This window comes from Sus scrofa, chromosome 5 (genome assembly GCF_054392235.1).
Source record: "Sus scrofa isolate SSC_HxYL_T2T_F1_AM1 chromosome 5, Sscrofa_HxYL_maternal_Yorkshire_Landrace_v2.0, whole genome shotgun sequence".
Lineage (NCBI taxonomy): Eukaryota > Metazoa > Chordata > Mammalia > Artiodactyla > Suidae > Sus > Sus scrofa.
This window is the reverse complement of record NC_139387.1, coordinates 23,486,332-23,509,743: the sequence shown is the minus strand read 5'-3', so window position 1 is coordinate 23,509,743 and position 23,412 is coordinate 23,486,332. Positions and strand designations below refer to the sequence as shown.

The 23,412-nt window shown below is 36.7% G+C and overlaps 2 protein-coding genes across 3 annotated transcripts in view; both read left to right on the top strand.

The window, feature by feature from the left end:
* LOC110255239 (olfactory receptor 6C1-like) overlaps nt 1-23,412 on the top strand; it is a 371,689-nt gene that overhangs the window by 313,888 nt on the left and 34,389 nt on the right. The window contains exon 3 of one of the 2 annotated variants that reach the window (XM_084955871.1): nt 11,618-11,709. The exons of the other annotated variant lie outside the window; for it this stretch is intronic. Coding sequence (XP_084811997.1) covers nt 11,645-11,709 — 65 coding nt within the window. The 5' untranslated portion in view covers nt 11,618-11,644. The remainder of the gene's footprint in view (nt 1-11,617; nt 11,710-23,412) is intronic. 2 annotated transcript variants of the gene reach the window in all.
* Nucleotides 644-9,628, top strand: LOC146403221 (olfactory receptor 6C6-like). Its single transcript, XM_084957854.1, has one exon. The coding sequence runs from the start codon at nt 8,669-8,671 to the stop codon at nt 9,626-9,628; it is 960 nt and encodes a 319-aa protein (XP_084813980.1). The 5' UTR covers nt 644-8,668.

Below are 23,412 nucleotides of genomic sequence, written 5' to 3'. Positions count from 1 at the left end.
TGTATCTTTTTCAAGGAAAGTTTTGTCCAGACATATGCCTAAGGGTGGGATTGCTGTGTCATATGGTAGTTTTATATTTTGTTTTCTGAGGTACCTCCATACTATTTTCCACAGTTGTACCAATTTACATTCCCACCAACAGTGTAGGAAGGTACCCTTTTCTCCACACCCACTCCAGCATTTGTGATTTGTGGACTTATTAATGATGGCCATTCTGACTGGTGTGAGGTGGTACCTTGTAGTAGCTTTGATTTGCATTTTTCTAATAATTAGTGATGTTGAGAATTTTTTCATCTTCCTGTTGGCCATCTGTATATCTTCCTTAGAGAAATGTCTATATAGATTTTTTGCCCACTTTTTAATTGGGTTGTTGGGGTTTCTGCTGTTGAGTTGTAGAAGTTCTTTGCATATTTTAGAGATGAAGCCCAAGTCAGTTACATCATTTGAAATTATTTCCTCCCATTCCATTGGTTGTCTTTTTGGTTATTTTATGGTTTCCTTCACTGTGCAAAAGCTTGTCAGTTTGATTAGATCCCATTAGTGTATTTTTGCCTTTATGTCTGTTGCCTTGGGAGACTGACCTATGAAAACATTTGTCTGGTTGATGTCAGAGAATGTTTTGTGTATGTTCTCTTCTAGGAGTTTGATGGTGTCTTATCCTACATTTAAGTCTTTAAGAGAACTTTAATTTGATAGTTACTGATCTTTCTATTTTTAAAATACCTTTAAATTATCTTTGTATCACAAAATTTCCATATGCCTCTAATCTATCTTTACTTACTTACTGCCCTGCAAATCTTCTTTTTACCTTTGCAGCTTCAGCATTACATTGTGATTTGCCTATTCATGGATTTCTTTTAATTTTTATTGTGCAGTACTTACTTGGTTTCCTAAAGATGCAAATTGCTGTCTTTTGTTAATTGCAGACACTTAGTAGCCATTATCTCTTAATGAAAAAATTTCCCCATTCTAGATGTTTATTTCCTACTTCTGGATAACCAATCAAACATATGTTAGAATATTTCATTAGATATACAGGGTTTTGTGAACTCTTTCATACTTATACGACCCTGCTTTTTCACACTGTTCAGTATAATTTTTGAGAAGTATTTTCCTATTGATGTAATAACTTTCAAATACATCAATTCCTGATTTAATCTATATACATCATTTTATTTCAATTCTTTTTCTTTCCATTTGAATAGGTCTATTTTTCCCAAAATCTTTTCTTCAGTATCTTCTTATTCCTACATAAAATTGTCTTACTCTTTTTTAATTAAGTAAATAAGATTTTATTGATAGAAGTGACTTTTATTTTTATAGATCTAGTCAATAGTTTATTATTGCTGGTTTTGTGATAATTTTAATGGAGTATGTCTACATAATATTGAATCACTAAGTTGTACACCTGAAAAAATACATTGTAATGATATTATAATTCAAATATAATAATCAATCAATTAAAAATAAAACAAAAATAATTTCACCCAACCATATTAATATCTAATGGATACAGGTTTTTTTTTTTACCTCCAACAAAGGAAAAATCAATATTAAAGACAGTTTTTAAGATTTAAAATACATCAATTATAATAAATCATGTAAAAAATCAGTAGAGAATGGTTATTTAAAATCTGATACCTGATACACTGATTAATGCTAAAAAAAGAAGTATATTGACTTTGAATATGAATCTATTATAATCAAATATGTTCTTTATTAGAGTTTTCAAGTGTGTCATGAAAATGAGTAGATATCATTGAAATAATTTTGGGGAGATGCTGGAGTAGGGAGCACCAGGTATCTGTCTCTTCAACTAGGCAACAATAGCACTAGCAGAATCTGTCTTTTAATCAGTTTGGAACTCTAGAGTAAGGCTTACAACTTCTAGGGAAAAACTGGAATGAAAAATTGCTCATAATTTCTGTAATTTTTGCTTTTAGCACAGTAACAGCCACCCATCCCACAACTCCCAATCCCATGGCAGGCAGCTATACACATGTTCTTGGAGCAGCTTGCAGGAGCCACGATGGGCAAAAGATACTGTTCTCCAAATATTAGGGATCTGTACTCTGATACCTGGCTTTCACTTCTAAACATAGAGGTACAGATAAAAGACAGATGCCTATGCTATTTTATGTCCTTTGTAGTTATAAGCTCTATTGCTTTGACTGAATGACTTTCCCCTCCCCCTTTGTATGTCTAGAACATTCTAAATTAGAATTCATAAAAAGGAATAATTAGAAAGTAATTGTGAATATCCAGGGAAAGGCACAGGCTAGAAGATAACTGAGAAGACCTTAAGTTTATACTTGGCACAGAAGATGCCTGCAATGATCAAAACAGAACAAAATGAAAACAGAAAATAACAACCAAAAACAGCAGCCCTGAGCAAGGGGAAGAATCTGAATCCCCATAGTTACTGCAATAGATTCAAATGTCTTGTGTTCAAAAAAAAAAAAAAAAATTGCAAGTCATAAAGAGAAACAAGTAGGGTTCATTCAAAATAAGTCAACAGAAATTGTCCCTACAAAAGACTTAGTGATAAATCTACTAGACAAAGACTTTAGGACAACTGTCTTAAAGATGCTAAAATAAGTAAAGGAGGATGTGGAAAAGTCAAGAAATCAATGTATGAACATAATAGAAGCATCAAAAAAACAAAATAGAAAACCTAAAGGAAACTAAAACAAAATTGTAGAATTGAAAATTACAGTAGCTAAAATGTCATAAATTACATTAGCTTTTACAAAGTATAAAAGGACTCCAGCTTTGTTCATTTTATCTGCTTATAAATATGAAATACAGCACCCAAGTTCAAAATAAATAATGTTCTTAAAAATACATGAGATATTTACAGAAATGACTATTAGCATAGCATAAAGGAAGTTCCAAGACATTCCACAGGATTAAATTCTTGGATGCATGCTTTATGATTATAATGGAACTACATAAGAATCATTAATAAACAAAGGACTAGAAGTCACCAAACATCTGGAAATTAAGTAATATTTATCAACAGAGTCAACTGGTCAAGAAAGGAATCAGAGGATTTAGATAAATTTTTGAACCATGTGATTAGAATACGTAGCATTATCAAAATTATGAGATATCTAAAGATCTATTTGTGGGAAAGTTATATAACTAACTTCATGCTTTGGGAAATACAAAAGTTAAAAATCATTATCTCAGTCAGTGCTCTTCTCTTCTCTATGGTAGTTCCTGGCCATCTATAGCTCTTCAGCATCTGAAATGTGGCTAGTGTGACTGAGGAAGTGAATATTTTATTTTCATTATTTTATTTATTTTTCTTTTACTTTAGCAAATCAATTTATGAAGCAAAACACATTTGTGTTACATCATAGAGTAGTCTCCCCCAGTCACAGGAAATGCATTCCAAGATCCTCAGAAGATCCTGAAACCATGGACAATACTGAACCCTAAACATACTATATTTTTTTCTATACATACACACTTATGAAAAAGTTTATTGATTAGGCACCATAAGGGAATATCCCAATTGCCAGCCTCTCTACTCTTGTGCTTTGAGGTCATAGTTAAGTAAAAAGTGTTACTTGAACAAAAGCACTGTGATCCTACAGCAGTTGGTATGGTGGCTTCTAAGTGACCAATGAATGTGTATTGAATACAGTGTGGATACTTTGCATAAAGGGATGATTCACATCTCAGGTGGGACAGGGCAGGAAGGTGTAAGATTTTACCATGCTACTCAGAATGGCATTAATTTTTTTTTCTTTTTTGGGGGACCGCACCCACAGCATATAGAGGTTCCCAGGCTAGGGGTCTAATTGGAGCTGTAGCCGCTGGCCTATGTCACAGCTACAGCAATGCCAGATCTGAGCTGCATCTGTGACCTACACCATAGCTCATGACAACGCTAGGTCCCTAACCCACTGAGTGATGCCAGGGATCGAACCCACAACCTCACGGTTCCTAGTCAGATTCGTCTCCACTGAGCCACCACCAGAACTCCCCTTAATGGCATTAAAATTTAATTAAAAACATATGAACTATTTCTGGAATTTACATTTAAATGTATATACCCACTTTTGGCTAGAGGCTACCAGACTGGACAGTACATATCTAAGTAAACTTAGCCATAGTCTTAAAAAAGTAAAATTATATTCAAATACATTTGAGAGGCAGGCTATTGAGATAGTCACTGCAAAAAAGTTGACCTTTTTGGAGTGTATAATTCATGAACATTGACTTCCATGTAAACACCTCTGTAATCAACATAGAAAATGTTTCCATTACCCTGAATTGTTTCCTCATAACACTTCTGTAGTCAATCAATTCGAACACTTAGCCCCTGAACACACTGATCAGATTTCTGTCCCTATAGTTTACAGTTTTCCAGAATTGTAGTAATAGATTCATAGAGTATGTAGATATTTTATATGGATTCTTTCATGTATAATAATATATATAATATTCAATTGTGTTTTTTTTTTAATGTATCATTCATTTATCCCATTGTATGTTTGTACCACAATTTGCTAAACCATTCACCAGCAATGGACATTGGACCATGTCCACGTTTGGGCATTAACATAAAATATATTTCATAGATAAAATTCAGTTCACCTGAGGAATCAAAAAATTTCCTCAAAAATATACTCCCAGACTTATTTGATTATAAATTATCTTTAATTATTACTGATCAATAATATGTATACACCACTAGGAGACATAGTGCAAGATGGTTTATAATAAAATCTAAAACTGCTTTTGCTGCCAATTGGAAGCACAGCAATGTCTTGTGTTGTTGTAAACCAGCTTAGGATTTTCAAATGCTGCCCAGGACAGCAAACTGCTAATAATCCTGTTAAAAATTTCGCTGATTTTCCTAAATCACTTATGATACACCTCTGGGATACTTTCACTTCAGCTTTTAATGAACGCTGACTACAATGGAGTCTTTTTTTACTAACAAATAGTACTTTGGGAACTCTGATCCCCAAAGAAAAGTTGTAGATTTTTGTTCTGTTTTATTTCAATAGCTCCCTTGAGACTATAGTAAGAAGAAAATTATAAAACTGCAGCATAAATGTACAAAAGGCAAAGTAGAATAGCTTTCTTAGAACAATTGTGTAACTTGCATGAGATGATGCCCCAAGTTTTCTTTTTTTTCAGTTTCTGCTTTTCATTATATCTCTATTCATTTTCAAAAATAACTATTTTGAGGTTTTGAATGACAGTGATTATGAAAACAATATTTCAAAAGATGGAACCTATATGGACTACAAGATGGAGGTCCCTTAAAATTGTTGAGATTTGAGTTCTGAACCATAAAGGGAGTACAAATTTGAGGGAGTGTGGAAATTTTACTAAGCACAGTATGCAAACACTGTCACCTCCCACAAGAATCTCTAGTTATAAATACCCAGATTAGACAATATGATTGTAGAAGAGAGTAAATCATAATTGTTTATGCTTTCATACATCTCTTCCATGCACACAGAGGGGAACAGTAAATAAAACAGAGCCGAGAAGGTAAGTCAACTATAATTTTAGCTTAACTTCAAGATCAGATTTAGTCAAATAAGTCGAACTTGGGGAGACAATTTTGATGAGGGAATTTTTATGTTTTACAATTTTTTAATGGTAGAGTGATTTTAAGGTTTGTGTGTTCATAGTTATTGCACTCTATTTTCTTCATATACAATTGCATCTCAGTTTTGTTTTATCTGATTCTCATTATAAATTGTTTCCCTGGATAAAGGGATGTGAATAAAACACATAACTGAGCAACTCTTTTCTAAAATTTGAGGTGCCATAATGCTAGAAGAATCTGTTAGACCCACATGGTAACAGAAATTGTATGACTAACTCCTAGAACACACCTTTTCAGATCAAAGGTAGAGCAAAGATGGAAATCACAGCAAGAACATAAATATGTATATTTTACAGTAAAAGCTTGTGACCACTTAGTAGCTGAAGATCACAAGTCTTCAGTTGCCTTTCAAATCATTGCAGCTATTTACTAATACTGCTTTGGAAAATCACATTAAGCATGTAAGACTTAGTTTAATTTATTTTTCAAATATAAAAAAGTAATAAATAGGACAGCAATATGAACAAGACAAATGCAAAAGAGTAACGTTAACAAACAGTGCTTGAGGAATTCATTTCTCTTAAGAGTCCACAGGTAATATTTATAATGAAATAGACTAACATGTTTAATATAAATCAGATAGTATAACACTCTAAAGATTAATGGAATTCTTATACGAGAGAGCATAGAGAGTAATATATTTTTTGTGGCATTCAATATGGAAGAAGTAAAAAAAATAGTTCCTGAAATTATGCAGATACATATAGGAACACATCTCAAAAAGTTTAACTGAAAAAAAGACAAATATTTTTAGTAAAATGATTGTTTCTGTCATTTTTGCTTTTTATAACATACATAGTGGAACCATTTCTGTAGAGCAAGGTGAGGCAAAAAAAATGATAATATGTTGGACTCTTAGTACAGAGAAGATATCAAAACTTTTATAAGTGGGATTTTAATTATTAAAATCAATATTGCCTTAGTCATTGACCATCACAGGAATTTTAATGTAATTCTAGACTCTGATTTTGAAAAATCATCTTGGTACACATATTCTTTCTCATTCAAAATTTTTAAAAAATCAGTGACGTACACTTGATGTACAATATTATTTGTTTCAGGTGTACAACATAGTGACTCAGAATTTTTAAAAACTAAACTACATTTATAATTATAAACTATTAGACACATTTTATGCACTATATCCTAGTAGCTTACTTAGTTTATACATAGTAATGTGTACCTCTGAATCCCCTACCTCTGTCTTGCCCCACCCCCCTTCCCTCTCTCCACTGACAACCATTAGATATAGTTCCGTATATCTGTGCTGGTTCTTTTTGTTATATTCTCTATTTTTGTTTTATTTTTTAGATTCCACATATAAATGATATCATAGAGCATTTGGCTTTCCCTGTCTGACTTATTTCACTTGCCATAATACCATTCACATCCATCCATGTTGTGGCAAAGGGCAAAACTACATTCTTCTTAATGCCTGAGTAGTATTACATGTATACATGTAATACTGCTTTTATATATACACCACTTCTTTTGATAAACACATAGGTTGCTTCCATATCTTGGCTATTATAAATAATGTTGCTATGAACGTTGGGATACATATATCTTTTGGAATTATAGTTTTTGTTTTATTTCATATATATATACTGAGGACTGAAATTGTTGACTCATAAGGTAGTTCTATCTAATTTTTAGAGGAACCTCCATACTGCTTTCCACAATGGCTGAGACAACTTATATTTCCACAAAAGGGTACAAGGGTTTCCTTATCTCCACATCTCACCAACATTTGCTATGCGTGGTCTTTTTGATGACAGCCATTTGAACAAGTGTGAAGTGATATCACATTGTGATTTTCATCTGCATTTCTCTGAGGATTAATGATGTTGAACATCTTTGCATGTGTCTGTTGTCCATCTGTATGTCTTCTTTGGAAACATTTTTAGTCAGATAGTCTGCCCATTTGTTAATCAGATTGTTTGTTTGGTTATATTTGTTTGTTTATTTTTTGGCTGCACCTGCAGCAGGCAGAATTTCACAGGTCTTGGAATCCAACACACTCCACAGATGTAAGCAATGACAGCAGTGACAATGCCAGATCCTTAACCTGCTGAGCAATGAGGGAACTTCAGATTGCTTTTTTTGATGTTGAATTGTATGAGTTGTTTATATATTTTGGACATTAACCTCTTTTTGATCATATTATTGGTAAATATTTCCTCCCATTCAGTGGTTGTCTTTGTTCTGTCAATTTTACATTTGTTTCCTTTGCTTTAGGAGACAGATCCTTGATACTCAATTCTATAAAGAAAAACCAACTTACTGGATTTGCACAGGTTGAATAAAAATGCTCATAAATGCATGTTAACCAAAAAAAAAATCAACTTCTAGAGGAAAAATTATGAAGAAGAAAAGTAGTAGAAGAATTTAGAATTGACTGTAGCATCTAATTATATGTTTTTGGCAATTCACCTTGGAGAAACCATTTCCAAGTGTATAAATTAGACAACATATACCTTTTTCTGCTTTAAGTAACTGTATTTATATGTACATATATATAAAGATATGAATGTAGGAGTTCCCGTCGTGGCGCAGTGGTTAACGAATCCAACTAGGAACCATGACGTTGCGGGTTCGGTCCCTGCCCTTGCTCAGTGGGTTAACAATCCGGCGTTGCCGTGAGCTGTGGTGTAGGTTGCAGATGCGGCTTGGATCCTGCGTTGCTGTGGCTCTGGCGTAGGCTGGTGGCTACAGCTCCGATTCGACCCCTAGCCTGGGAACCTCCATATGCCGCGGGAGCGGCCCAAGAAATAGCAACAACAACAACAAAAAAGACAAAAAAGACAAAAAAAAAAAAAAAGATATGAATGTATATTTAGATTAATATAACTAGCTAATGTGTATTTCATTTACATATATCTATGTCATTTACATACATTTAAGTAACCTATACATGTATTTAAGTATATATTTATTTATAAATTAATTAATACAATCTTACGTGCATATATATGTTCAATTTTTTGTCTTCTTTTCCTGTAAAGTTTTGATAAGGATGACAAAAGAGTTATGAAGAATCAATCAATGGAAATAGAATTCATTCTCCTAGGACTGACAGATGATCCACAACTGCAAATTGTGACTTTCCTGTTTCTATTTTTCAACTACATCTTAAGCCTGATAGCAAACTTAATCATCCTTCTTCTCACCCTCCTGGATCCCCATCTCAAGACCCCAATGTATTTCTTCCTTCGCAATTTCTCCTTCTTAGAGGTTTCATTCACAACAGTCTGCATTCCACGATTCTTGATAAGCATTCTCACTGGAGACAAAAAAATTTCCTACAATGGTTGTATAACACAGTTGTTCTTTTTTCTTTTATTAGGAGTTACAGAGTTTTACCTTCTGGCGGCCATGTCCTATGACCGCTATGTTGCCATCTGCAAACCTCTGCATTACCCAGTCATTATGAACAGCAGAGTGTGCCACCAGCTTGTCCTCAGCTCTTGGGTAGCTGGCTTCCTAATTATATTTCCTCCTTTGGCCTTGGGACTTCAGCTGGATTTCTGTGCTTCCAAGATAATTGATCACTTCCTCTGTGACAGTTCTCCCATGCTACAGCTCTCTTGCACAGATACAAGCATCATAGAATTGTTGGCTTTTGTCTTAGTCCTGGTGACACTTGTCATCACTTTGCTGTTAGTGGTCCTCTCCTACACATACATCATCAAAACCATTCTAAAATTCCCTTCTGCTCAACAAAGAACAAAGGCCTTTTCCACCTGTTCCTCACACATGGTTGTTGTCTCCATTACTTATGGGGGTTGTATTTTTATGTATATGAAACCATCAGCAAAGGAAAGGGTGGCCTTAACTAAAGGTGTAGCACTGCTCAATACCTCCATTGCTCCTTTATTAAACCCCTTCATTTATACCCTAAGGAATCAGCAGGTGAAGGATGCTCTCAAGGATGTGCTTCAAAAGTTGTGTCAGTTACAAAACAGTGAGATGAAAGGTAGACATCGATAAGGTATCCTCGAAACATGAATGGAGGAATTGAGTACGAGTTTCCATTCAGTACTTTATATCTATGCCACTTCTTCCCTCAAAATGATGCATATTGTATTGGATTTACTCAGACTTCCTGAGCTATGCACTTTTTTCTGTTCTTTCTGAATAGACCATTTTATTCTTTCACAGTAAACCACCATTTTTTTTTTGCCGGGGGTGGGGGGGCGCATTCTCATGGTAGGTGGAAGTTCCCAGGCCAGGGATCAAACCAGAACCATAGCAGTAACAATGCCTAGACCTTACTTCTTAGGCCACCAGGGTAATCTCCAAAACCATCTCCTTCAAAGCAAAATTGTGATTCAATCTTTGTCTAGACATATCTCTTCTAATAAATAGTACCTTCATATACTGACTATATTCTAAACTGAATCTTGTATATTTTCTTAATTATATCAAGATATGTGTGCTAATTGGTAAGATCAATGTAGCCTTCCAAGAGAAATTCCATTTATGAAGAATCTTCCAAGATGAATAAAGAAATAAAAGGAATCAGCAGTTTCAGGAATACAAAATGTGCAAAGGAACTTAGATTCTACTAAATAAGTTTTACTGAGATAGATGAAATTATTAATATGGTATATGTAAATACTTTCAGTTGTTGTTTTAGAAATAATATAGACATAATTGAACTTTGGTTCAAGCAGCTTGTATATTACTGTTGTTTTTGGCCTACACGTGTGGTGAACTATGAAAGAACTTAAGGGTATAATTTGTTTATTTCTAGGTTTAGGGATCTTCAGAGATATCTTAAACCCTTTGTAAATTTGAAATGTCCTGATTCATTCTAATTGTATCAATTCAATCAAAGTTGTTAAGTATACCAAACATAAAGCATGTCCAATCATTTTATGGAAGGCACTATGCTCCCCACTATACCACAAATGCACATGCTACAGTCATTTTAAAACAACATAGTCATACAAATATTGACACTTATATGACAATAAAGATGGAAACATTTACACTGTAGCAAAGACTTCCCCTTGCCTCTTCACACTCATTCCTTCTTTTCTTCCCCCTATTGGATCCAAGTAGCCTCTGATGTCATTTCAGTCACTATAGATGAGTTTTGCCTTTTCTAGAATCTCTTATAAAAGAAACCACAGAGTGTGAAGTGTATGTCTGGCTTCACTTATTCAACATAAGTTTTCGAGGTTTACCCATGCCAATGCCTAAATCCTTAGCTCAATCACTTTTTTTTCTGATGTAATTTAGCAGAATTTCTGGATTCATTTTGTCATAGTTTGCTTTCTCTCCCCTAGCTCACACCTTGGTATTCTTATTCTCTGAGGAATCACTCTCCAAGGCTGAATCATTCGTCAGACTCAATTCCATGTGCCCTGATTCCCACAGACAGAAAACAAACAATTTGAAACACTGGACTTTAAGGCAGAGAAACGTTTATTGCAAAGGCCATGCAATGGGTGGCTCATGATCAAAAGACCTGAAATCACCAGTGGGTGTCAGGGAAGAAGTTTTTATAGGCAAAATATGGGGAGAGGGTTGTAGAGTGTGTAATCCTTCTCTGACTGGTTGGTGGTGAGGTAACAGATAAGTGTTCCAGGAATCTCAATCATCAGCCTTCTGGGTCCAACCAGTTTAGCATCTATGGTCTTTTTTTAAGATCAGCCCAAAGTTACCATGTGCCACCTGGGTGATGGCCTTAGTTCTTGGAGAGGAACTCAAAGATATATATCAAATTGCTGTGTGCATCCCCTGAGGAGGAACCAGGACCAAGCCCTATCACTTTACTATTGTTTATTTCTGCATTCCCTCACTCATTTATATTTGTATTGATGACAGAGAGAGGAATTCATAGAATAAAAGTGTCTTACTAAAAAAAATTATGCTTAGGTCTTAAACCATATATTAGAGGATCATATGTGTCTAATGGATTGAGGATTTTTTTTCTTAAATGTTCTTTTGTTTACTTCTTACTTCTTACAGAGTTAAAGCTGCCCAAATCAATTAAACATGAGGAATTTAAGTTTGCAACTAGTGGTAGCCACTGTCAGCATCATGTGGACTTGGCATTCCAGGTAAATGTTTGTCTTACCTAGGACTTCATAAATTCCACAGAGATTTTCTTAACAATGTCCATATTTATACTGGATCTATTTTGAATATTGTGACCTTTATTAGTGAATAAAATGGTTTAATTCAGGGCTACATGTTCCATGATCTAAACTATAACCTTGGTTCTAAAAGAATGAAATCTCTAACATGAAGCTCTCAGAAGAAATAGAAAACAGAATTATAAGAGGAGATCATTGGGAAAAACAACTTGTTAGTATCAGAAGATTATCAAAATCATTCAATGTTATTGAAAGTAATCAAACTTAGTAATAAAGCAAAATAACTTGAAATATGGGTGTTAAATAAGAACTTCCCATCACGCATGGACTGCTATAAAGGGACAAACACAGGGCATGATATTTCAGATTCTCTAATAGCCATCAACACGTGGTACCAGATGCATTTATTTTGTGCTCACCAACAAGCAGAAGTATTGACCTTATCATGAACAAAGAGGGTGGGATAGAAAAGATGTGATACTCTCACCTCTTAAGGCAAGTTAAGAGATGGAACAGCTGCGAGAAGAAAAGGTGTCTTTCTTGGCTGGAATTTGCTGAATTATTGAATATGCAGACCCACATTGGTGTTGTCAGAGGAAAAGACTATATTCATTATTTCCCAGGTCAGAATTATTTACCATATATTTCCTAGGTGTTATGGAACCGGGATTAGAGAAAGAATGCCCTCGAGAATTAATCTTACATCAGCTAATGGCTTTAACTGATACTATGTTGCAGTGAAACAATTTTGGATTAATTTCATGACTCCGTCTTAGAAAACATTGGGAGATTTAGACGAAAGACACATATTTATTATGTGGTAATTATTTTCCAGGATGATTCGCTTTGGCTCAATACACTTCGTTAAAGTTTTACTGAACTATGATATATGATGAACTTATATTCATAGTGTACAGTGGTAATCTTGAAATTTATGTAATATTTCATATTTTCTAAGAATTACATAAGGCTGAAACCATCGCCACAATCATGATAATGATCACATAATAATGAGGATCATTGTCATTATGTTTATTTGCCATTTGTGTGCTTTTTCTGACAAAGTTACTCTTTAGATTATTGCTCATATTTTATTTCAGTTATTCTTCTTAAGATTATTGAATTTAACATTCTTTGTGGATTCTAGATACAAACATATATATGTGTGTATTGTCATAATTTTAACCACGTAATGCTATAATTTTATACTATCAAGATATAATACAGGGCTTTAGAAAATGGAGAAGAGTTTTGTCTGAAGATCAGGCTGCTTCTGACATTCTGAAAAATACAAAATCCCATCTAGATAAATCTAACCTTTCTTCCTACTTCCAGCACCCATTTCTCTCTCTCTCCCTTTCTCTCTCCTACTTTCTCCATGCTCTTTTTATCTAAATGTATATCATCACACATCCAATTTTAAAATTTGGTCGCTGTGTGTTTCTCTAGAGAAAATGTGAAAATCACCTTTATTTAAGAGCAAAATGTAATTCTTAAATTACTGTAAGTTTAGAATAAAATGACTTGGGTCAAAATAATGACTGACCAGTATCACATGCACTTCCACTTGTCCACTTGGAACACAGTTTTAGGCTGTCCAGCTGAAAATGTTAAGTAAAGAGTAAGCTTCCCAGTAACATGAGAATATAATTCTCTGAAAAGATTTAACTAAAAATGATTCCTTGATAGAATTTCTGGGGAATATGCATATAGGGCCATCCCTCTACCAAAAAATTCTGTGGAGTTTCTTACAGGGTTACTGGGAAAGTGAGTGGAGGACGTTCCCAGATCTGAGCTATGAGAACATCAGCAATCACATGTCACATCCTGAACACCGAAGGCTCTGTCTTGTGGAGAGAAACTTCCATTATTTGTGGATGGAGGAACAGGTAACTCTGATTATTAAATATATATATATATATATATATATATATATATATATATATATATATATAATATTTTGTCTTTTTGTTAGGGCCACACTTAGGGCATATGGAAGTTCCTAGGGTAAGGGCTGAATTGGAGCTGTAGCTACAGGCCTATGCCACACCAACAGCAAAGCGGGATCCGACGAGTTTCTGAGACCTACCCCACAGCAACACCAGATTCTTTAATCCACTGAGCAAGGCCAGGGATCGAACCCATGTCCTCATGAATGCTAGTCAGATTCGTTTCTGCTGCACCACAATGGGAACTCCCTGATTATGATATTACTTAACAAAATACTAGGGAACAATAAACTCTAACAGTTATAATTTAGTTCCCGGTCAAAAAATCAGTGGTACTATTCCCAAACAGAGAAAATAAAATAATATTTCTCTCGGTTTTGATGTTTTGAGAAGAAATTTACTTACAGGTGAACACACACACACATTAACATAAAGAAACAAATATTTCTAAGGTTTTTCATCTATACAGGTATTTATTATTTGTCAAAACAGGACCTAAGGAACCCATGACAACTGAGGGGAGTAGGGTCCCTAAGCAAGGGGAGTGGTGGGAGGTTGAGGGAAAAACTTGGTAACACATCATTTCCCTATCAGATAAGTGGATGATTTAAGGAGCTGTTAACAATTTTTAAAAACAATTAGAATCTAAGCCATACTTTATATTATGAAGTCAGAAATGCAAAAAATAATAATTATTACAATAAAACATACCAAACGCTATTTTTTAGTTCACCTTGATCCTCCATTTGATTGAGAAATCTGTTTTTTTATGACCATATATGGATTTTTTGGTAATTTCTGTGTGACCTAAATCTTTTATGACATAATTATAAAATGCTTCTCAAAATAGTCAGTGTATACGTGGTGAATGTAGAAATGAGGAGTAGATAAGGAGAAGTAATATTCCTCCCTCTCCACTATCCCCACAACCTCAAGTTTTAAAAAACCTCTCATTTTTTTCCCTAAAGTTCTCTGACTCTATTATATGTATGGGAGGCCCACTGTTACATTTATATACGAAACTTCAAAATGTCCCAAGACTTGAAAGCTATGTCTCCCTCATTTATACCCTTGACTCTAAGATTATATGTATTCAGTATTATTTTCAAGAATAATCTTCCCAGGGAGTTCCCAAATCCGACTAGTAACATGAGGTTGTGGGTTCGATCCTTGACCTCGCTCAGTGGGTTAAGGAGCTGGCATTTCTGTGAGCTGTGGTGTAGGTCGCAGACATAGCTTGGATCCTGCATTGCTGTGGCTGTGGGTGTGGCATAGGCCAGCAGGTATAGCTCCAAATAGACTACCAGCCTGGGAAACTCCATATACCACAGGTGTTTCCCTAAAAAGCGAAAAAGTAAAATAAAATAATAACCTTCCCCAAACTGGAAACTTGAATATTAAAGTTTATACTTTACATGTATTTTCAAATTATACTTTTTTTTCTTTTTGAATGTGTCAAACAAAGAGTACCTCAAAATGACACGACCTGGGTATGTATATTAATCATAGGATATATGAATGATTTCCTAGACATAAAGACTTGGGCCCATTAAAAGTACATTTATCAGAGACAAGATGGCAGAAGAGTAGGACATGCTCGCCCTCTCCCACAAACACAACAACAACAAAAAAACACATCTACAGGTTAAACAACTCGCACAGAACAGCAATAATTGCTGGCAGAAGAACCTAAACTCCAATAACAGCAAGAAGCTCGTGACATAACTGGGTAAAACAAGAGAAAAGAGGAGAGTGAGAGCAGGGGAATCGGGGCTGGACAGGCACTTCCAAAAGGGAACTGTGGAGGAGAAAGGGATCCCACACCCTGGAAAGTCACTTACTCGATGGAAAAATCAACTGAATCGGAGGGATCTCCAGATGCAGAGAAGAGCGCAGCAGTAAGTCTGAGTTCCGGAGAGCAGAGTGAGAACCGAACAGATCATCTGAAGTACTGGCACAGTCACCAAAAATGGAGATGCTTGGGTGGGGGCTGAGCACTGAGACCTCAGCTCCGGAGGCTAGTCCCTGGGAACAGGCTGGGGTGGAAGAGACTGCTTGGGGAACTAGGAACTGGTCAGTAGGGTTCTCAGGGAAGAGACTGCCCCGGGGGTCTAGGAAGCAGTCTGTCGGATTGGTGGGGAAGAGACTTCCTGGGAGTCCAGAAAGTCAAGGGTGGAGGGAGCAATATGCTAAGGGCTGGGGAGTGGAAAGCACATTGGAGGGAACCTGGGAGAAGAGCTGGATCTGCAGGAGAGACAAGGCACCAGTGTTAGGGAGGGGAGCGGAGGAGGGGTGGGCTGCCATAGAATACTCCCCACATCACAGGGAGCTCACTTGCCCACCAGCTATCAGAAAGCTGGGCTTCCCAGTGCATCCTCCCTCCCCTTACCCGATGTTCGTGCACCGGACCTGAGACTGCCTGCCATCCCAGAGGGCTGGCCTTACCATTTTCAGGAAGTCAACCACTGCAGAGGCTTTCCCTGCCCTGGCCTGCCTGCCCCCTGGAGGGGCTTTACCCCCACGGAGCAGCACCCAGCACTGCCAGCCACCTGGAAAATGACCGCAGCCCAGAAAAGCTAGAACAAGCTTGGCCTGGCCATGCAATATCTGCCTCCATCGCTAGGTGGTCCTGCCAATTTAGCTGCCCTGGGGAAGAGCCCTTTAGGTTCTCAGTGGCCCAGCTAGCCACTCCTGGGGTGCTGCACTCCTGTGGAACATCTGCCCAGCACCACCAGGCCGCTGCGAGGGCCCCGGAAGCCCAGAAAAGCTAGAACAAGCTTGGCCCGGCAGTGCAATATCTGCCTCCATCCCAAGGTAGTCCTGCCAATTCAGCTGCCCTGGGAAAGAGCCCCTTGGGTTCTCAGTGGCCCAGCAAGCTTCTCCCACCCTCAGAGGGGGGTGCTGCACTCCTGTGGAACAGCTGCCCATCACTGCCAGCCACCTGGAAGAGGCCCACAGCCCAAAAACACCAGAAAAAGCTCTGCCAGGCCGTGTGAAAACTGCTTCCATCGCAGTGCAGACCTCCCAGTGCTGTCTGCCCTCAGGAAGTTCTCCTTTGCTTCAGAGAGACCCTGTCAGCCCCACCCATCCCCTGAAAAAGCCACACTGCCTCAAAAAAGACCAATCAACAATGCCAGCCCTCGGGAAACATTCCAGAGCAGTGCCAAGTCAAACACTGCCCGCCACAGGGAGTACAACTCCACCAAGAAAAAGAAAACAACAAGCAAGTGAAGAAATTAAGAAACCACAGCCAGTTAAACCAACAGGATAACTCACCTAAAGCAGTCAAGAATGAAACAGATCTCTGCAGTCTGACAGACTTGGAGTTCAAAAGGGACACAGTTAAAATACTGAAGGAATTAAGAGAAGATATGAACAGTAATGCAGATGCCCTCAGAAAGGAACTAGAAAATATAAGGAAGTGCCAAGAAAAACTAGAAAATTCATTTGCAGAGATACAAACTGAACTAAGCGCAGTAAAAACCAGAATGAATAATGCAGAAGATCGAAGCAGTGATGTGAAAGATAGAATAATGGAAATCACCCAAACAGGTCAGCAGATAGAAAACCAAATGAAAAAACATGAAAGCAATATAAGAGACCTATGGGATAATATAAAGCAGGCCAATCTACACATAATAGGAATTCCAGAAGGAGTAGAAAAAGGGGATGGAAAATTGAAGAAATTATCACTAGAAACTTCCCAAATCTAAAGGATACTGATTTCAAGATAAAGGAAGCACAGAGGGCCCCAAACAAGTTGAACCCAAATAGACCCACATCAAGACACAGTATAATAAAAATAGCAAAAGTTAATGATAAAGAGAGGATCCTAAAGGCAGCAAGAGAAAAGCAGAATGTTACCTACAAGGGAACCCCCATAAGGTTATCAGCTGTTTTCTCTAAAGAAACTCTACAGGCCAGGAGGGAATGGCAAGAGATATTTAAAGTGCCAAAAGGAAAAAAATATGTAACCTAGAATAATCTACACAGCAAGAATATCATTTAAAATAGAAGGAGAAATAAAATTTTTTTCCAACAAACAGAAGCTAAAAGAATATAGCAATGCAAAACCCAGGCTAAAAGATATATTGAAAGGGCTTCTCTAAACCAAGAAGAAAGGAAGGAAAGAAAGGGAGGAAAAAACTAGGATGATTGAGGAAACCACAATCAGAGAGCAGTCACTCAAATAAGCCAGCATACAGATTTAATCATGAACATGTTTCAAACAAAATAAAATTAAAAAGTAAAAAAAGAGTCATCAAAGTCATAAAATGTGTGCAAGGGAAGTAAGGAAATTAATAGACTCTTTGTTAAAAAATTTTTTTTGTTTGTTTCTCTTCTTAATTTTAATATAGTAATGAAGTGTTTGAACCTACAGGACCATCAGGCTAAAAGACACAATTATAGGAAGGGGTTAGCATATTTAAAGAACAGGGCAACCACAAGCCAAACCCAAACATTGCATTTACAAAAAATGAAAAGAAAAACACTCAAGCAGAAAATAATTGGAGACCATCCAACCAAAAAAAAAGAAAGGAAGAATGGACAACCATAGAATCAACTGGAACACGAGGTTTAAAATGGCAATAAATAATCATCTATCAATTATCACCTTAAACGTCAATGGACTGAATGCCCCAATCAAAAGACACACAGTGGTTGAGTGGATAAAAAAGCAAAAACCTTCAATCTGCTGCCTATAAGAAACTCACCTTAGAGCAAAGGAAACATATAGATTGAAAGTGAAGGGGTATGAAAAAATTCTTCATGCCAATGGACATGACAGGAAAGCAGGAGTTGAGATACTCATATCAGACAAAATAGACTTTCAAACAAAAGACATAAAGAAAGACAAAGAAGGACAAGATTTAATGATTAAGGGATCCATCCAAGAAGAGGATATTACTATCATCAACATATATTCCCCAAATACAGGAGCACCCAGATACATACGACAAATATTAACAGACATAAAGGGAGAAATTGATGGGAATACAATCATAGTAGGAGACTTTAATACCCCACTCACACCAAGGGACAGATCCTCTAGACAGAAAGCCAATAAAGCAACAGACATCCTAAAGGAAACAATAGAAAAGTTAGACTTCATTGATATCTTCAGGACACTATATCCAAAAAAAATCAGAATACACATTCTTCTCAAGTGCACATGGAACATTCTCAAGAATCGACCACATATTGGGACACAAAGCTAACCTCAACAGATTTAGGAGCATAGAAACTATTTCAAGTATCTTCTCTGACCACAATGGCGTGAAACTAGAAATCAACCATGAGAAAAGAAATGAGAAAAAACCTACTACATGGAGACTAAACAACATGCTACTAAAAAACCAATAGGTCAATGAGGAAATCAAGAAGGAAATTAAAAAATTCCTGGAGACAAATGATAATGAAGACACAACCTCTCAAAATCTATAGGATGCTGCAAAAGCAGTGCTCAGAGGGAAATTCATAGTAATACAGGCCTTTCTCAAAAAAGAAGAAAGATCCCAAATTGACAACTTAACCCTCCACCCAAACGAACTTGAAAAAGAACAAAAATGACCTAAAGTCAGCAGAAGGAAGGAAATTATAAAGATCAATGAGGAAATCAATAAAATAGAAATTCAAAAAACAATAGACACGAGTTCCCATCATGGCGCATGGTTAACGACTCTGACTATGAACCATGAGGTTGCAGGTTCGGTCCCTGCCCTTGCTCAGTGGGTTAACGATCCGGCGTTGCCATGAGCTGTGGTGTAAGTTGCAGATGCGGCACGGATCCTGTGTTGCTGTGGCTCTGGCGTAGGCTGGTGGCTATGGCTCCAATTAGACCCCTAGCCTGGGAATCTCCATATGCCGCGGGAGTGGCCCAAGAAATAGCAAAAAAAAAAAAAAAAAAAAAAAAAAATAGACAAAAGCAATCAAATCAAGAGCTGGTTCTTTGAAAATGTAAACAAAATTGACAAACCCCTGGCTAGACTCACTAAGAAGAGGAGAGAAAGAACCCAAATAAACAAAATTAGAAATGAAAAAGGAGAAATCACAACACATACAGCAGAAATACAGAAAACCGTAAGAGAATACTATGAACAACTATATGCCAACAAATTTGACAATCTGGAAGAAATGGACAGTTTTCTAGAATCTTACAGCCTGCCAAAATTGAATCAAGAAGAAACAGACCAACTGTACAGACCGATCACTAGAAATGAAATTGAAGAGGTCGTAAAAACACTCCCTACAAATAAAAGTCCAGGACCAGATGGCTTCACAGGCAAATTCTACCAAACATATAAAGAGGATCTGGTGCCCATCCTCCTTAAATTCTTTCAAAAGGTTGAAGAAGGAACACTCCCAAAGACATTCTATGAGGCCACCATCACCCTCATTCCAAAACCAGACAAAGACACCACCAAAAAAGAAAACTATCGGCCAACATCCTTGATGAATAAAGACACAAAAATTCTCAACCAAATCTTAGCCAACTGAATCCAACAACATATCAAAGAAATTATACACCATGACCAGGTAGGGTTCATCCCAGGTTCACAAGGATGGTTCAACATATGCAAATCAATCAATATCATATACCACATTAACAAAAGAAAAGTCAAAAACCACATCATCATCTCAATAGATGCAGAACGAGCATTTGACAAAGTCCAACATCCATTCATGATAAAAACTCCTATCAAAGTGTTGCATAGAGGGAACATTCCTGAACATAATCAAAGCCATTTATGACAAACCCACAGCAAATACAATACACAATGGGGAAAAACTGAAAGCCTTCTCACTCAAATCTGGAACAAGACAGGGATGCCCACTCTCACCACTGCTCTTCAACATAGTTTTGGAAGTCCTAGCCACAGCAATTGGACAAACAAAAGAAATAAAAGGCATCCAAATAGGAAGATAAGAGATCAAACTGTCACTGTATGCAGATGACATGATACCATACATAGAAAACCCTAAGGACTCAACCCAAAAACTCCTTGAACTGATTAATAAATGCAGCAAAGTAGCAGGATATAAGATTAACATTCAGAAATCAGTCGCATTTCTGTATACTAACAATGAAATATTAGAAAAGCAATACAAAAATACAATACCTTATGAAAGTGCACCTCACAAAATCAAATACCTCGGAATACACCTGACCAAGGAGTTAAAGGACTTAGATGCTGAGAACTATAAAAGTTTAATCAAAGAAATCAAAGAAGATGTAAAGAAATGGAAAGATATTCCATGTTCATGGATTGGGAAAATCAATAATGTGAAAATAGCCATACTGCAAAAGCAATCTACAGATTCAATGCAATCCCTATCAGATTACCCATGACATTTTTCACAGAACTAGAACAAACAATCCAAACATTTACATGGAACAACAAAAGACCCAGAATTGCCAAAGCAATCCTGAGAAACAAAAACCAAGCAGGAGGCATAACTCTCCCAGACTTCAAGGAATATTACAAAGCCACAGTCATCAAAACAGTGTGGTACTGGTATCAAAACAGACAGACAGACCAATGGAACAGAATAGAGAACCCAGAAATAAACCCTGACACCTCTGGTCAATTAATCTTTGACAAGGGAGGCAAGAACAGAAAATGGGAAAAAGAAAGTCTATTCAGCAAGCATTGCTGGGAAACCTGACAGCTGCATGCAAAGCAATGAGACTAGAACACACCCTCACACCATGCACAAAAATAAACTCAAAATGGTTGAAAGACTTAAATATAAGACAAGACACCACCAAACTCCTGAGAGAACATAGGCAAAACACTCTCTGACATCAACATCATGAATGTTTTCTCAGGTCAGTCCCCCAAAGCAACAGAAATCGAAGCAAAAATCGACCAGTGGGACCTAATCAAACTGAAAAGCTTTTGCACACACAGCAAAGGAAACCAAAAAGAAAACAAAAAGACAACTTACAGAATGGGAGAAAATAGTTTCAAATGATGCTACAGACAAGGGCTTAATCTCTAGAATATATAAGCTACTTATACAACCCAACAACACAAAAGCCAATCACCCAATGGAAAAATGAGCAAAAGACCTGAATAGACTGTTCTCCAAGGAAGATATACAGATGGCCAACAAACACATGAAAAAATGTTCAACATCGCTGATTATAAGAGAAATGCAAATCAAAACTACCATGAGATACCACCTCACACCAGTCAGAATGGCCATCACTAATAAGTCCACAAATAACAAGTGCTGGAGGGGTTGTGGAGACAAGGGAACCCTCCTGCACTGTTGGTGGGAATGTAAACTGGTACAGCCACTATGGAGAAAAGTGTGGAGATAACTTATAAATCTATACATAGCCCTTCCATATGACCCTGCAATCCCACTCTTGGGCATACATCTGGACAAAACTCTACTTAGAAGACACACATCCACCCGCATGTTTATTGCAGCACTATTCACAATAGCCAAGACATGGAAACAACCCAAATGTCCATCAACAGATGATTGGATTCGGAAGACATGGTATGTATACACAATGGAATACTACTCAGCTATAAAAAAGAATGACATCATGCCATTTGCAGCAACATGGATGGAACTAGAGAATCTCATACTGAGTCAAATGAGTCAGAAAGACAAAGACATATACCATATGATATCACTTATAACTGGAATCTAATATCCAGCAGAAATGCATGTTTCCACCGAAAAGAAAATAATGGACCTGGAGAATAGATTTGTGGCTGCCCAGGGGGAGAGGGAGGGAGTGGGAGGGATAGGGAGCTTGGGGTTATCGGATACAACTTGGAATGGATTTACAATGAGATCCTGCTGAGTAGCATTGAGAACTATGTCTAGATACTTACATATTGTAACCGAACAAAGGGTGGGGGCTAAAATGTATACATGTAAGTGTATCTTGGCCCCATGGTGTACAGCATAAAAATAAATAAATTTTAAAAAATACATTTATCAGGCTCACTAAGGGATGGTTATACACAGACCTCTCAATATTACTGATATATCAATTTTGAGTCCAAAATCACAATTCTGGCACACAGGTTCCTCCATGTTATTATGTCTTCTTAAAAGCATATCAAGTATTAGTTGCAGCATGTTTTTGAACAGTTCAAAATATGTGTTTTCTTTTTTGAGTGCTGTTTCTAATAGCATATATTTATTGAACTTTAAGATGTGGGTTATATAGTTCTCCTATTTCACATGTGAAGAAGCTGAGGCATGAAAAGTTTAGATATTCTGTGCAGCGTCCCAGACTGTGTGGTGAAGCTTTGAACGTGTCTCCCTGATCTCCAAAATCACTGAGACGCCATCCTATATGCCCCAGGATATTTTTATTGACCTTCACTGCAACACTCATTATATACTATATAGCAATGTTGGGGTTATGATTTTGATTTATTTAGGCAATGCAAGCCTCTTGCATTGCATCAACGTTCATGATGTTGATGTCAGAGAGTGTTTTGGCTATGTTCTCTCAGGAGTTTTGTGGTGTCTTGTCTTATATTTAAGTCTTTCAGCCATTTTGAGTTTATTTTTGTGCATGGTGTGAGGGTGTGTTCTAGTCTCATTGCTTTGCATGCAGCTGTTAACAAATTACTTAACAGCATGGTATACTTATAGAAGGCATATTTTATTCAAATCACAGTTTCTAGATACTGAGATGCAATAAGGAGTTATTTAAAAACTGAAATATGGATTGAGGGAG

Coding starts and splice junctions, on each gene's coding strand:
- LOC146403221 (XM_084957854.1), top strand. CDS start 8,669: ATGAAGAATCAATCAATGGAAATAGAATTCATTCTCCTAGGACTGACA.